Source organism: Cariama cristata, unplaced genomic scaffold (assembly GCF_000690535.1).
Source record: "Cariama cristata isolate BGI_N322 unplaced genomic scaffold, ASM69053v1 scaffold14680, whole genome shotgun sequence".
Lineage (NCBI taxonomy): Eukaryota > Metazoa > Chordata > Aves > Cariamiformes > Cariamidae > Cariama > Cariama cristata.
The window spans coordinates 4,080-20,636 of NW_009596495.1; the positions used below are offsets into that span (position 1 = coordinate 4,080).

At 37.6% G+C, this 16,557-nt stretch overlaps 1 protein-coding gene across 1 annotated transcript; it reads left to right on the forward strand.

The window, feature by feature from the left end:
• Nucleotides 1-351: 351 nt before the first annotated feature.
• LOC104166451 (KDEL motif-containing protein 2-like) lies at nucleotides 352-11,713 on the forward strand. The gene is made up of 9 exons (XM_009706390.1): nucleotides 352-626; nucleotides 1,877-1,902; nucleotides 3,816-4,016; nucleotides 5,424-5,710; nucleotides 6,130-6,346; nucleotides 7,727-7,923; nucleotides 8,926-9,120; nucleotides 10,137-10,241; nucleotides 11,092-11,713. Exons 1-9 carry the CDS (start codon nucleotides 352-354, stop codon nucleotides 11,215-11,217), a joined length of 1,629 nt encoding a protein of 542 aa, XP_009704692.1. The 3' UTR covers nucleotides 11,218-11,713.
• Nucleotides 11,714-16,557: the final 4,844 nt, after the last annotated feature.

Genomic DNA, 16,557 nt, shown 5'->3' on the forward strand with positions numbered 1-16,557 from the left:
TCTCTTCATTCTGTTAAAGTGAAAAGCAGATACTTTGGTCTTAAAAATATGGCTCACACAAGAGGGAATTAATAAAATGCTGTCCCAACTGTCTTAGACCTGGCTATGTTGTCTTTCTCATTTAATAAAACTGTTCCCAAGTCTTAACCACAGGGGCTCAAGCATGTGCAGTGTCATCCTAGTCGGCATGTATTCATTTTTTCTGTAATCCAAATCCAAGAGAAGTGTAATTCTATCAGAATCATTGTGAAGAACAAACATTAAAATAGTCCTTTTCTTCTGAAGAGGAAGTCCTTCCCTGTTGCCTTCTCAGCAGCCTGATATTCAGGGGTTGCCTCTACTAGCTCAAGAATGGTCCACCCCTACCAGAACGAAATGAACAATGGCAGGAGGCCTGTGAGGATGAACAAGGAGCTTCTGACTAAACACAGACAGAAGAAGGAAGTGTACAAGAGGTGGAAGCAGGGGCAGGTGACCCAGGAGGAATATAGAGATGCTGGCTGTCTGTGCAGGGATAGGGTTAGGAAAGCCAAAGCTGATCTGGAGTTGAATCTGCTGAGGGATGTGAAGGGCAACAAGAAAGGATTCTACAAGTACATCAACAGCAACAGGAGTCTAGGGAAAACGTGAGCCTGCGGCTGAATGGGGCAAGGGACCTGGTGACAAATGACACAGAAAAGGTCAAGGTACCGAAATGCCGCCTTTGCTTTTGTCTTTACTGGTAAGAGCAGTCTTCAGGAATCCCAGGCCCCTGAGACCAGAGGGAAAGTCTGGCACAAGGAAGACTTACCCTTGGTGGAAGAGGATCGGGTTAGGGAACACTTAAAAATCTGGACATACCTCAGTCTGTGGTGCCTGATGGCATTCACCCACCCGTGCTCAGGGAGCTGGCTGACGTCATTGTGAGGCCACTTTTGATCATCTTTGAAAGATCACGGCAAATGGGAGAGGTTCCTGAAGACTGGAAGAAGTCATATGAAATTCAGCCTGAACTGAAAGAAAACTTTTCTTTTACTGTGAAGGTGGTCAAACACTGGAGCAGATTAACCAGAGAGATTGTGGACTCTCCATTTGTGGAGATATTCAAAACTCAGCAGGACACGGTCCTGAGCAACCTGCTCCGGCTGACCCGAGCAGGAGGGGTGGACTAGATGATGTTGAGGTCACTTCCAAATGCAACAGTTCTGTGATTCCCGTTACTCTGTGTTTCTCCATTATGTTTGTATTATCAAGTGTTGCATGGTACAACATAATCTTGCACAGAGCAAAGAAGAGCTGAAGGATATACTTGGAAAGAACCTGACTGCTCTGAGTAGTTCTGGATATCTGACTCATGGACAGCTTTGAAACTGGCTACAGGATTCAGGCTGGTTCAAGGACGAGAAAACAAGTGGGGAACTAAAATTCATTGTTTCCCAGAACCTCGTTTGATGCCTACAATTCCTGTGTTATCAGGCAGAAGTTTTAAAACAAACATCTTTGTAATATGTAATCACATTTTGGAAAAAACTGTGTTAGGATGCTTTTGATGCAGCAAATACCAGAATGTTTAAATGGGGATTAAGCAGTCACAGAAAACCTTCACTGAAGGCTATTGGAATTATGTGTATACAAGTTGTGATTTTTCAAGTCCTTTTGTTGCAGATTTCTAGAAGGGAAGACAGTAATTTCAAAAGTATTCCTCTGTAATTTCTTTGTTCTTACTATCTTGCACATCTCTGCTACTGACAGTAAGGTACAAGATACTGAGTGGACTTCTGGTTTGAAGATCAATTTATGGCCTATGATCATACAGCCATTCTTACATTATCATTTCATTTCTACTTTATGCCATCTTGAAAGGTGATCAGTAGCTAGATGTCAAAAATATATGAAGGGGGCAAAACTATACTTCTCTGCCTCTTCTCTGATGATGACTCTGCTTGCAGATGCATCAAAACAAGTTGAGGAGCTCTCAAGTTGGGAGCCAATCTGAATCAATTCTACTCACATAGATCCAAGCTGTAGAGATCCTAAGCTGTGACAGTGTTAGATCTAAACCAATATACCATTCATGGAAATTGTTCTGGAGTTTAAGTCTATTAGCATTGCTTGAGCTATACTTACAGTTGCCCGAGGAAATGTCACACTGCGTAACTGCTAATGTGTCTTCAGCCTACCACCTAAGCAAGCAGGGAGGTGTCCACTCATCGTTCCTCTGAAAAGGAAGTACCACGTGCCTGGAGCAACCTAACATTCTTCTGCTTCTCAGAAGTCAGACGTGCACTTCTGGAAATCATTCTGGACTGATACTAGATCAAATGAGGGCTTCTCATGATAGATCTGCTAGCTACTGAAGACAATATTCTGCATTCCTTGGTGGGAGTGCTGCTTGCCATACTGGCATTCCAAGAAGGAATGAATGCTTGCTTCATTTTATTTCTTCAATATGCTGTCAAATGAAGGTATTCTGACTTGCTTCTTGGCATCTTTAGCTGGCATGGACTTTGAATAGTAAGAAAACTGAGGGATGATTACAAATAATCCGCATTTTATAAACAAAACAGAAGAGGGGGTGTTCAGCCATGAGAGATTCTTCTGCTCACAGACACTGACCATATGCTTATTGATTGAGGGATTGACTCTGACAACAGTATCTGGAAGAATCTGAGTTCCTCAGGGTAACTGTTCTCTCTGTGAAGAGACATGACATATCAGGAAGTACATATCTGAAATCATAAGGTTTCTGCCTCATTTAATCTGGAGACACTTGCACAGTAGTTGACTTGAATCCCGTTTCCAGATCCAGTGCTCTAAGGAAGACATGATGGATTGTTAAACAACTGTTACACTTACCACATCAGTGTGTTTATTTGTGAATGCAAAGTATGTTAAAATATGGATTGTATAGAATTAACTGTACATCTCAATCATTTAGTGCTGTTGGGACACATTCGAATTTTAGTAACATCTTGATTTTATCTGGATTTTTTCATTTTCATTTATTTATGCATACTACTTTGCGGTAACATTCATTACATTTGTTTGGTTTGCAATGCTTAAACTATAGCATTCTGTGAATAATCTGTCCCCCTCTTTTTTGAAGAATAAAGTTGACGATGAGCATTTGTGACAGAAATAAGGGAATATAACAGATTTATGTTTATGCATACTCGTGTTGTCCACAAAATATTCCATGCCCGGTTAAAAAGTCACAGTGCATTAATGCAGGTGATGTGTGAATGCATTATGAAATGCAGGTGATCTTTAAGCACAGGTCAGACAGATGTCCAGGTAACATCTCTACTATCATTTTCTTATCCCTACTTTTCAGTAGCTGGGACTTTAAATTATCAAGACAGTCAGCTGCAGCCCAAAGGTGAACAATTTGTATCTGACTCCTGCATGCTGCAACTGCCTTTCCACAAGCTGGCAAGTATTCTTCTCTCCTGTTATTTTACCTTCGTTTCCTATCTTTCTTACTCTAGAGGAAATAATTGTTCCTCAGGGCACAAACTAGAAAACTTAGTATTAAACCTAATCTTTGCTTCAAAATACTGTCAGCCTTTTCTTCTATCTTGTAATCATTATTTAACTTTTTATCTCCATCTACAGGTTTTCCATTTATTAGGTATGTGATGATCAAGAAAATGTGGTAGGATGATCTTCCATCACTGGAAATTATTTTTACCAACTTGGTATAATAAAAAAATTTCTACTGCAAAGTTAAATTAAATTCCATGGACCTAATCCAGTAGAGTTTACTCTCACCTTTATTTCCTATATGTGATTCTAATACCTTAAAGTGCTTTTATCTGTTTTTATTTTCCTCTTTTCAGGAAGAACACAGTTTAAAGTGGTAATTAAAGCACTTTCTCCCAAAGAAGTCGCCAGAATTTACACCCCTCGCCCTTTGGATAGAAATGATGGCACATTTCTTATCCGGTATCGAATGTATGGGAGTGTCAGAAAAGGGTTAAAGATTGAGATACTTTACGGTGATCAGCATGTAGCTCAGTCTCCTTATATTTTGAAAGGTAAGCATATTTTTTTGATTTAATGTAACATATGATGGTAGCTACAGAAATGCTATGGGCTAATTTACTGCTAGAGGAAGAGGTGGGAAATCGGAGGCTTGTTTGCCCTTGTTCATGTAGTCTCCTCACAAACTTTCTCCTTATACAGAGAAGTAAGCAGTGACAATCTCTATATGTTGCCAAGTTGCAGGACGTAGATGCATATGCATGTAGATTATGACCTCTGATGTTAAGGTGATGTGTCTAGACATCTCCTCTTCCCTCTTGCATAAGAAAATAGATCTCTTCAGATTTTGTAGGGAATAAGAGCAATGCCTGTACTTGTACTGTTTTCAAGCAGGTATTCACTTCAACATTGTATTATTTTTATCTAAAATAGAAACTATTACCTGCAAAAGCAAGGAGTTTGTGTTGTTCCCAAATTCAAATGTCTGATTTCTAAAAAGTGTAGTCCTTCATAACAACAAAGACAATATTTCTTTAACCAGACCATATTTAACTTGCTTTCTGTTAGCCCAGTTTAATTCAGTACAAGTCTTACTATGGAAGAACTATTCAAAAGCAGGCAAAACAAGGCAAATTATTCTCTCATTCCAGATCTGCTTCTTTAACTTCCTTCTCTTGCTCTCAAATGGACAGCTGTTTAGCAAAGAAAAAAGATAATATAAAGTTACTTTTCTGGAGAGTCTTGTTTCAGTTCACCGCTACTTCTTCTAACCAGAATTTATTCTTTTTTTTTTTTAATAAAATTTCCTAAATATAAACTTAGAAATGTCTTCAAACTGAAATGCAGCTGTCCTGAGTCCTCAAGGTAGAAGTATGCCTTCTTTTTGCTGGTGCACATTTGCCAGCAGCCATGAAACTATGACACAGGACAGAACCTGTTTTGATTAGAAGTCCATGAAATAAGGGCTTTTTTTCATGCTGTACAAGGCTCTTGCTTATACCTAAGCTCTCTGCTTCAAAAGGACAGAAAGAATAGTTGATTATACGTAAGAGAAAACACCTTATGCCAGAGGTGAAGACTACTGTATCAAAGTCCTGAATTAGGCTAAAATTGCAACTGTAATATCTGAGCTTTGGTAGTTATGGACAGTTAGAACAATTCTGAATACCCTATGTGGTTGGCAGGTAGCACAATAATGGAGCTTCATTTTGCAGACAGATTTTACCCTGCTAACAAAAAATCTAGTATTTTGATTTCTGAAAAGAGAAGAATGTTGCTGTTTTCTCAGTTACACTGCTAAACCACGGAAATGTTATAGGGAGGATGATTTCCCAGAAAAACTTTAGAAAATTTGGAATAAAAAACGTCAAGCCACTGTAATATCCACATTTATATGCCCATGTGTTTGAGGACTGATGTAGAATCACAAATATAGACTCTCAGTGCTTTGTTTTCTGCAGGACCAGTTTATCATGAATATTGTGACTGTCCTGAAGAAGATCCTGAGATCTGGCAGAACGTTATGTCTTGTCCCTCCCAAGAACCTCAGATTACAAAGGACTTCATTTCTTTTCCCACCATTGACCTGCAGCAAATGCTTAAGGAAATCCCAACAAAGTTCAGTGGAACAAGAGGTGCTATTGTTCATTATACTATTCTCAATAATCACATCTACCGGCGCTCCTTAGGGAAGTATACAGACTTCAAAATGTTCTCTGATGAAATATTCCTGTCACTGGCAAGAAAGGTATCCATTTTGATCATGTAAGACTATTAAGTCACGTTCTAATATGGCAATACTGCATTTGTTGTTGTATCTTCAGATTTGTAATTCCTGAAGTAAGATTTGACTTCTGTTTTTTCATCAAGATGACAGTGTATCTTAGGGATAATGTGTCAGGGCTGAGCTTGACAGTAGTGAAATTGCTAGGAAAGCTGCAGGGGCTAAGGCCTGACTCTGCGAGCCTTTTCCTGGCCTCTGTGAGTGTTCCTTTCATACCTGCTTGCCGGGCAGAAACTTGACCTTTATACCTTAAGCTCAGCTAAATCTATTAACTATCTAGTAGGTTTGTTGATTCTGTATGACCTAAGAGAACGGAGGAATATATATGAGTGACAAACAGCTTCTATCTTGGTGTTATTAACCTTTCTTGGGTATACATTTAGGTTCATCTTCCTGATGTGGAATTTTATCTTAATGTTGGAGATTGGCCAGTTGAATATCGGAAAGCTAATGATACACCTGGTCCTATACCTGTCATTTCATGGTGTGGCTCTGTGGATTCAAGAGATATAGTCCTTCCAACGTATGATGTAACCCACTCGACTCTTGAAACCCTACGTGGAGTCACAAATGATCTCCTTTCTATTCAAGGAAATACAGGTAAATTAGAGATTGTGGATTAAAAAAATTAATTTGTGAATTCCAGCAAAGAAACAAGTTGCATTCTAATAATGTGTTAAAGTCTTCAGTTTACAAGTGCCTTAGGAGGTCTCCTAATACAAGCGGGCTAGTCTTTGCAGATGGTATACACTTTCAACACTGCTACTAAGCAAGTGTTTAATATGGATTTAGAGCCAAAATTTAAGTCCAGTTTACAATAATGGTGAATTGTAACTTAAAGGTATCCAGAAAATAGCTACTGTGACCTGTCAAAAGAAAAGTAAATATAATTAAAAGGCCTCTCTCCTCAGTGAAGGACTTGAATGTGTTCCTTCTAATCAAATAGTAATCCTTTTCCTGACAGTGATGTGGCCCAATGTTCTGTTCATATAAAACCAAATTTGAATCCTGAAAGAAGTGAACTAGTACTATGCTGCAGCCTCTTTCAAATAAGAAAATATTGTCTGTATAAAAAATACCTCAGAGTGGGATCTTATGAATTGTTTTTCTAGCTTTGAAGGAAGAGTCCATTTTACTGACAGGTAAGTTAGTGAATACTTAGGGTTAATGAATAATTACCCCCAGGAAATTAATGAATACTTAGGGATCAGGCAAATGGCATGAACAATACCTGAGGAGTAAAATTAGGGTATTAGTTCACAGTTTTCCTTTATTAGTCTTTAAATTAAGTATTTTCATTAAATTAACCGTTTGAAGCACTCTGTGTTTACTGATTAGTACAGCTGCTTTTCCAATTAGGAGACAATAAGAGCCTACTCCACTTTAGTAGGTCCTTTAAGGAAATCTCCAGCAGAGGGATGAGGAAAGACAGATTTAATGTTTTTAAAAGCAGGCAGTAAGCAGAGATTAAGTCTTTCAGGCTCTCGCTAAGTATCTTGAGGACACAGTATAGCCATTTTTTTCCTTTGTAAGTCATCATTAAGTGATTCCTCAAAGACCTAACTAAATTGGTGAGTAAAAGAAGTGGATTTTACTGAAGAATTTTTGGTTATTGTGGCAGGCCTTCTAGATGGAGAATTACTTTAATTATTAGTATTTTACTTACATAATTTGATTACAATCCCTTATATAGCTGTCAAGATATTTCAAGTTATTTAAATATAAAATTGTTGAATGGAAAAGCAATTCTCTAATTTCCTTTTATAAGTGGTTCAGTTTCTCATCCCAAAATTCAAGGAAGAACTGGGAGTTTAAACCCTGTGATTAATAAGTGATTATGGATTCACTACCAGAAATTGTGCCTGTTTTACCATGTCTCTGAGCGTAATGCCACTGTCATGGCAAGTTCCTTACTTGCACTAAACATATCATGAACATTTCATTACTGTTTCCCTTTACCTTATCACTTAATGCTCATAGGCCCCTCCTGGGAAAACAAAACTGAGCGAGCTTTATTTAGAGGTCGAGACAGCCGAGAAGAACGTCTCCATCTTGTCAAGTTATCCAAGGAAAATCCAGAACTACTAGATGCTGGAATAACAGGATATTTCTTCTTCAGAGAAAAAGAAAAAGAGCTGGGAAAGGTTCAGCTGATGGGCTTCTTTGACTTCTTTAAGGTAGCAAGCAAATTACAGTCTTGGATTAATTTTGCTGTCAAGTTCTTACCAACTGAAAAGACAAGGTTTACTTTTGCTAATTCCATCCAGTAAACAAAACAATTATGCTAGACTGGGAACACTGGTCCATGCGGGGTAGATAGACCACCTGTAATCAAAGTGATGGTGTGACGCACTTCTAAAGAAAGCCATTATACTCTTTTCATAGAGTCCCTTAGGGAGAGTTCTTGGAGATTTTTTTTTTAATACATTGAGAAATTTGATTTCTCACTATCAGGGTTTCTTTTATTTAGGGTAAATATAAAAACAGTGGACACAACTTGTGTCTATTGCAAGTACCTTATGGATGTCATAAAGAGTCCTTGTAGTAACAAGTTAGAAAAATTGATAGGTGTTTTTGTTACATTTTAACACACACAAAATCCACTGCAACAGAGGCATAGAAAGCAGAAAGAGTCCTGTAAAAGCCACTATAATATACAGCAATTGAAGTTCTGTTCCAGAGATTAATATATCAGAAATGCTGTAACAGCCAGAACATCTGCCAGAGCAGTACCTTCATGTATACTTCTAGTATAATGTTTGAGATTATTTTATATAATAATATGTTTCAGATTATTCTACATAATAATATGATTTTAAGTCAGAGTAAATTTACTCTTCTTGAATTTAAGTATAGATTAGTTTTATTTCCTTCCCAACTCTACCCCATGGGACAGCTCTATCCCAGCTCTATCCCAGGACACTTTGACAGAATACCCTTCAGGCAGTTCATGTGACACAAAGATCCTTGACTGTCAGTCTTGTGTTGAAAACAAATCCTTTTTCCATTATGTTATCCAGAACACCACGAAACTACACCTGCTTAACACTAAAACAGGTTTGAAGATGAGAATTAAACAACAAAATTATGTCTTGCCTGTGAAAATACTTTTATACAGTCAGTGTTCCTATTCCGATTGAAAATGTTACACCTTTTCTTCCTCTATCTTCATATTGTAGTACAAATACCAAGTGAATGTAGATGGGACCGTAGCAGCTTACAGGTTTCCATACCTCTTGCTGGGTGACAGCCTAGTATTGAAGCAAGATTCCCAGTACTATGAACACTTTTATATTGGATTAAAACCTTGGAAACATTATGTTCCAGTTAAGAGAAACTTAGAAGACTTGCTGGAGAAAATAAAATGGGCTAAGGTAAGTTCCATTACTAATTCAAGTTCAAAGTGATAAACAAACATGTAAACAATTTATCTTAATACTCTCTTCTTTTGGTATTTGCAAATACGTATTTTGCATTAACTCTGTTGAGATCTTGGGATAAAGGAAGTACCTTTTGTTGTTAGTATAAGATGAGAAGGCCTCAATTCAAGTAACCATCTCTATTGAGGGAAACACTTAAGAATCCATTTTAGGTATGTGCGGAAGTGTTTCATGACTCAGAGCCTGAGTCTACTGACTAATGCAGGTAATTTTCAAAGAAACGCCCAGAATCCTAGATACTGCTTAATTAATTCTATCACTTTTTTTAGGTCTTGACTAGAACAGAAGTCATTGCGTGTTCTGTTTGAACGTACAAAAAAAGTCGCTGCTTTGTAACATGCTCAGAATGAGAGGCTGGGATTCTGTAACCAAACAAACAGATATTATCGTGTGATTGAAAACACCATTTGTGCTTTAAGTTTAACGTTAAAAAACATAGGAAAAGTTTCTGTTCTGAGAGTACTATAGTTCTTCATAAAGAATCAGATGAGAATACTAAAAGCTTTGAAATACAGACCTAAAAAAATTGAGACTAAGTACATGAATTCAAGCAGAGTTATTTTTAAAAGGAAGACATTGAATTGCATTGCATAGGAGAGAACAATAGCTGTGGCTTTGTCTTCTGTAAAGCTAAATAGATGTCAGGCCTGATTTGGGAGAGACTTGTGGCTTGGACAAAACAGTAGAGCAGTAATCAACTGAGTTTTCAAAACTGTACAATTATCCATGAAAGTTGTTATTGATAGCCCTAAGGTACCAGTTGTGACTATATAAGCAATGCGGTATTTTTAAAAAATCTGCAATTTAAAGTGTGCCTTTGCAGTCTACCAGTAATTGCACATAAAGTTGCAGATTTGAATAGCCCCTTTAATAAAACTTCTCATGTTAGCCAGGCTTTCAGTAACTCACTGATTGCTCTTTTATTCATTCATTTCGTCTAAATTTTCCAGCAAAATGATGAAGAAGCAAGAAAAATTGCTAAAGAAGGACAGTTAATGGCAAGAGAATTACTTCAGCCTCACAGGCTTTACTGCTACTATTATAAAGTGCTCCAGGTTAGTACAATAGATCACTTTATTACTTGCCCCCAACTGCTACTGATGCTGCAAATTTCATAGTCTTATAGCAATAGCAGACACATTATTCAGAGGAAATCAGTGTGAAGAGCTTTGTTAAAACTTGCTTCATCATTAAAGAGGCAACCTGACTTAATAGTTGTTTTACAGAATCAGAGATTTTATTTTTTTTACCCCCACCTCCACAGTCAGACCTGTTTTCAGTGTCACTTGGTATGTGGTTTCTAATAGATGTACGAGATGATAGATAAACTGTACAGAACTTTTTTCCTTCTTCCCTTCATACTTATCCCCTCATGAGCTACTCTGCTGTATTACAAAACAATGAATACATGGAAAAGAAATTCTGGAAGCATGGCTAGCAGAGTGGTAAGGGGTGAAGCAGGCCAAGCAGTCATTGCTTCCCTAGGAGATGCAAATCTCTAGTGAAAGAAATTTCTGTTCTCTGAAAGTACTAATTTCTTTTTCCCGTTTTACTGTGCAGAGTTAGATCTCAGCTTCAGCAGCCAGAAGTTGACATAAAGTTTGGAACTGTTCAGTGTATAAAACTGACAGCATTTTCTGCATAAAGTGGTTAGAGGCACAAATAATGACAATATTCAAATTACCATTGATAATAGGACAGAGGAAAACCTTAAAGGAGGTTTTCAGAGGCAATGTAGCTTATTAGTAGGTGTGTTATAAAGACATCTTGTAAACAGGTTGTAAATAATGACATAAGGAGTCTGCATAAAGGCAAGCTTGTGAGTGGAAGGGAGGAGGAAAATTCTGTTTCATGAGTTATACATTGATGCTTATAGCATTCTTAAATGCTGTTTACATATTTCAGAAATACGCCAAACGCCAAGCCAGCAAACCTGAAATACGGGATGGAATGGAACTTGTACCTCAGCCTGATGACAGAGACTCAGTGTGCAGTTGCCACAGGAAAAAGCCTTTAAGGGAGGATCTATAACTGTACCAGATAGAGAAAATCACCCACTTACAATGCAAGAATTTAAACAGGAATTAAGCTGTGAAATCTAAGACACTTATGCACTAGCAAACATTCTTAGTTATGTATTCTTTTTGTATTTGCATATCCTTTTTCACACTGACTCTGATCTACAATGTTGGTTCCCACAACTTTGTCTCCATGACCACCAGCAGACAGGTACTGAGCCTGTAATTGGAGCGTCTAGGGGATTGATTTGATGTACTGCATCACCAGGAAGAAGAGTGCAGTGCTGCTTGTGTTCCAGCTGGGACCTAGTTACCAAAGTTTTATGAGGAACCAGTCATCCACAAAAGATCTTCCATGAGTCAGTGCAAGTTATTCTAAAGGAGCATTTGCAACATACTAGTGTTATGATTTCTTCATAAAGTTTACCTCAGTGTTAGATTGTTTCCTGTATACAAAACAATTTTCTAACTAGACAAAGAAAATGAATATTTGAGATTTACAGATACCAAATCTGGAGTTGTTTTGAGATTATTTTGTGGTCTATGACAGATAACAAATAGAGAACATGATATAGTATTTATCAATTTCAGAGGAAAATGGAGATGAGAGGGAGATATCAGAATAATATTTTTATAAGCACCATGGCTGCAAATCACCAAAGTTAAATGCTGCTTTAAAGCAGACTGCATAACTATCACAATCAACCCTTTTTGAGTGCCAAGACAGCACTCTGAAGACCTGTTCCTTGCCAATGACCATGTCTGCGATTATAGATGCAGATCCACAAAAGGGCTTAGGAACTTCAGGTGAGGCCAGGTGAAATACTGGTGTCTTAGTTCAACAATACAGTCTACAGTATTCTAGGCTACTTGAGTGTTCACACATCTGAAATTTGTTAGTAGAGTTTTAGACTGCGTAGGTTTAATTTCTGTGTAGAGCTAAGAATGCCACCATCTTTTGCATCTGGATTCATGAACTACTTTTTCCTGTGCCTAAGTCCCCGGAGGGATCTTATCCATTTTCTGAATTTAGAGCATACCTAACCTTATACTGAAATCAGACAGCAGATCAGATTTCATTGTTTTGGTTCAAACATGACAGAAAAACCTCTGCCGCGCTTTCTATGTAATAGTCTAGGAGTTAGAGCCCATACCAAGCAACTGGGAAGCCAGTTGTCCTCCTTGGTTTGATTCAAAGCCATTTTTCCAGACAGTGCCTTAGCTCCAGACTGGAGAAGAGGTCTTCAGGTCTTCCTCTGAAGTTGTGCAGCCATGAAGCTAACAATACAAATTTCATGGCGCCAGAAGGAGCTGGTCATACCGTTGCAATAAAGTGTGCCTTTGGGTGGGGCAGAGGAAAAAACCTAGTCCTGAATGTGGCTCCCAATACCTCTGTTGATTTTTACCAAAGTTTGTCCACCTCAAAATGCATAAACAGTCCTGGAAGGAGACACCAATGCCAACACCAAGACCAATGCCTGCAAGCACCCATTTCTATCCTCTGCATTTTCTTCTTGGCTAATGTAGCCTGCCTGAGCAGCTTCCTACTCAGACACACTCGGATAATGTCTTTCATGGATACCAAATTCTCCCTACGCGAAAAGCAATGGAAATGTCTTAAGACTGTGGACTCATCTAATTGCTTAGATGCCCAAAGTTTAGCACTCTACACCTCATGCAGGCTTCCTTCTTGGTTATATGCTGCAAGTTACTCTCATAAAATACATAAACCAAAATTTCTGCACTAGAACAGGAAGAAAGACTACATTTTTCAGTATGCTAAATGTGGAAAGAACTTCAGGTTTCTAAAGAGGTTAATGCAACTGTTGATCAGTCATTTATTACGTTATGTCAGTTGAGAAAAAAAACTGGAACATGTTGCTCTACCCATCATCCTCTTTGTTCTGGTTCTAACACTAATATATATATAGTGGTTGTATTTTTGTTTAGCATGACAATCCGTCCTAGAACTTCGGACTATAAATACCTGTTCAGCTCATCTGACATAAAATTTTCTATATCAAAATTCAGGAACAGGATTCCATTGCTGAAATTGACACTTAAAAATGAGTATGTGCTCCTCTTCCCTTCTCTGTGTACAGTCATTTTTACTGTATGATATGATCTTATTTTGTGATACTATCCATTACACCATGTGCATTTTATATTCACCAGTATTTATGGAAGTAGTGTGCTCAGCAAAGACAATTAGGCATACCAGATCATTGAAGCAACAAAGTTTTCCACCTCTGACATGCATATTTCAAACCAAATATCTAAAAATGATCTGTTTGTATTTTAAAAAAATGGGAGGGAACAGGGGGAGTCATGATGCATACTTTAGGGTTCTTTGTAAATATCAGTGTAGGAAAACTTGTCTGGCTTGAAACAGAAGTCTTTCAAACTGGAAGAAGAATCAGATAAAATTTAAATGGTCATGAATATAAATAAATGTGAATATTTCACCCCTCTCTTCCCTCACAAAAAGGGAAAAAACTATTTCAAATTCTTCTCTGCCAAAAAAAAAGTCCTTGCTTTTGCAGTAAGCATCCCTTCAAAGCAAAGACTAGTTTGTCACAGAATGCCTTACAGATGCTTTTATAGCTTAGAGGCAAGAAATATCTTGAAAAATATGAATACGTTTATCTTCCTGCCAAAATTAAAAAAACAGCGGAGACATGGTAGAACTTTCATTAAAAGTGCTCTGTCGGTTGAGAAAATCTGGTTCAATTTATAACTACACATCTTCCAAAGATAAAAGAAGGTAAGGCAAAGCCTGCTTCCTTTCCCTTGGTGGTACTATATACAATTTAAATTGTCATGAAGAGTGATCGTAACAGTTGCCCCTCCAGGCCAGAAAAGATGTCAGATCTACTTCAGTTTGATGACAGGATGATACTCATTGGCCTGTTGTGTTACAGGAGTTGCTAAATAGTAAAACCTGTTCGTACAAGTAAAGTGTAATACATACATTACACAGTATTTTTAAGCGATATACATACACTAGAGTTTCTATTATTCTATAGTAGTTCTTGAATAGCAGCTGAGTAAATCTTTTGTACACCTAGCAGTTGGTGGTAATTTTAAGAAACAGTTACCATACCACAGTACGGAATTCTGCTACAGTAATTTCAGTTTTTAATGCACAACATAGGATTTAATATAGAGAGTAAAATCTGTCCCATTTTCATCAATGGTAGTCATTTTTCACACACCGTAGAACTTATCACTGATGATGGAGACAGGTTTATTTGTTCAAAATAATATGTTCTAAAGTCCAAGTCCAATATTTTTGAACATAGAAATCTACATAGAAGTGGTCTGACTTCCAAAAATGTTAGTCATGCAGAGCCTTTACTTAAGGTTCCTTATTTTCAGAGCCTTTTAACCTTAACAAGTAGTTTCACACAGTGAACACTCCAGAAAAGTAGTCCTTTTATGTTATGTCATATATATGGCCTGATACATTTAGGCACCCACATTTGGAAATACTTGCCCAACCTCAATTTCATCTTGAAATGAGAACTAGTAAATCATGGTCTGTTGAACATAAAGGAGATACAAATTCAGTACGTTTTTTGCCTGAAATTTTTGAGATTTACTTCAAGATAACTAACATACTAGTTTCGTGACAGTATTGTGCCAGGTCCGCCTTGTAGATTCATAATTAAAAAAACCCTATAATCAAAGCTTGCCTGATGGAATGTGAGATTCACACATCCGTCCTGGGAAGCATACGCCCGACATTTATTACATTAGAAAGTAAATTATTTAGTTAGGGAGGAGAGCTGACAGGGAAAACATACATCACCTGTTTCAGCATGTTTGAGAAGCTTGCAAAGAAATTATAATAAGGAAAAGAAGCATTACATAAACCTAGGATATTATCAGCTCCTTTACCGCTTCAATTTTTCAAAAGATTTCTCTGTAAGGGCAGTAATGAAGCACAAGATTTTATATAAATACATTATTGTTTATGTTCACAGGATTTAACCACTAGAATCTTCTTGTCTGTGAACACTTTTATAGCATTTTAATGAGGCTGTATGAGTACTAATGCTTGGCTTTTGTTTTGAGTTGTTAATAATGTAAGAAAATCTACACTGTAGAGAGTTATGGCACTAATTTTGTATTTCACTATAAGAGTAAGGGGAAAAGGATTATTATTTTGCATGTCTGTTTGAAGACATCTGAGACATCCGTAGCACATAGTTTAATTGACTCCTAGCATGTGAGCGGTGATAAGCGAAAGGTGTATTAGCAAGAGTGTGGCCAGCAGGTCAAGGGAGATGTTTCTTCCCTTCTGTTTGGCAGTTGTGAGACTGCAAGTGGAATACTGTATTCAATTTTGGACGTTCCTATACGAGAAATACATTGATACAGCGGAGCAGATCCGGCCAAGGACCACCAAGGTGATAAAAGGGATTGGGGCACATGAAGTACGAGGAGAAGGTGAGTGAGCAGGGTTAGGTCAGCCTTAAAAAGAGAAGATTACCTTGCTGAACTCTAAAGGGAGGATGTAGTAAAGATGAAGCCAGACTTCTCAGAGGTACACAGCAGGCAGCCTACAGACACAAGCTGCAACATGGGAAATTCCAATTAGATAAGGGAAAAAAAATCTTCACACTGACATCCCCAAGGAGATGAAGCTTGGCCTACGTGACCCCCAGATGTTTATTATTCTATGAATTACATCTCAGACATACAACAAGCATTTATCTAGTCACGAAGCAGGAGGATAAAAACATCCAGCTCTTGAGTGTCTCCAAGAGGCAATGTAACCTTTCTGTGCTGACACTTTTGACACTTCATGTTTATGTCTCCCTTGATAATATTTACTAAGTTTTGCAGATATTTTAATGTTGACTTACAAGGCTATAAAATTATATATTAATATTATGTATTATTACTATATATTATCACAATATACCATAGTCATGCATTATACAGAGGATTTAACAGAAATAGGATACATTGATTTGGCATTACATGTTTGGACTGATTGAAAGTGCAAGACCTGTTCCCTGAAGCAGCTGAATATATACTTTACATGTATGAGACAATTACAAAAGATTTTGCCTACAGTTATGAACCATCAAAGTAATTAATTTTAAGCAGTCAATGGGAATATTAATGTACTTTCTAAGTTATATATGTACTTAAATGCCAGCATGCTTTGTAGGTCAGTGGTGAGTGAGCGTAACATATTCCCATCCCACTCCCAACACTACAAAAATCAGTCAAGATCCATCTGTACCACAGATTTGCAGTGTGGCACAGAGATACTCCAGACAGCTCAGCAGAATACCAGAAGGATGTACCTGAAATAGGACAGAGCTTCACACGGTTACCT

What these genes read in the sequence shown, in the direction of transcription:
- LOC104166451 (XM_009706390.1), top strand. Translation starts at nt 352, where the DNA reads ATGGTCCACCCCTACCAGAACGAAATGAACAATGGCAGGAGGCCTGTG. An exon ending in AACAGGAGTCTAGGGAAAAC is followed by an intron (nt 627 to 1,876) that starts GTGAGCCTGCGG and finishes AAATATATGAAG; the next exon opens with GGGGCAAAACTATACTTCTC. An exon ending in TCCTGTCACTGGCAAGAAAG is followed by an intron (nt 5,711 to 6,129) that starts GTATCCATTTTG and finishes GTATACATTTAG; the next exon opens with GTTCATCTTCCTGATGTGGA.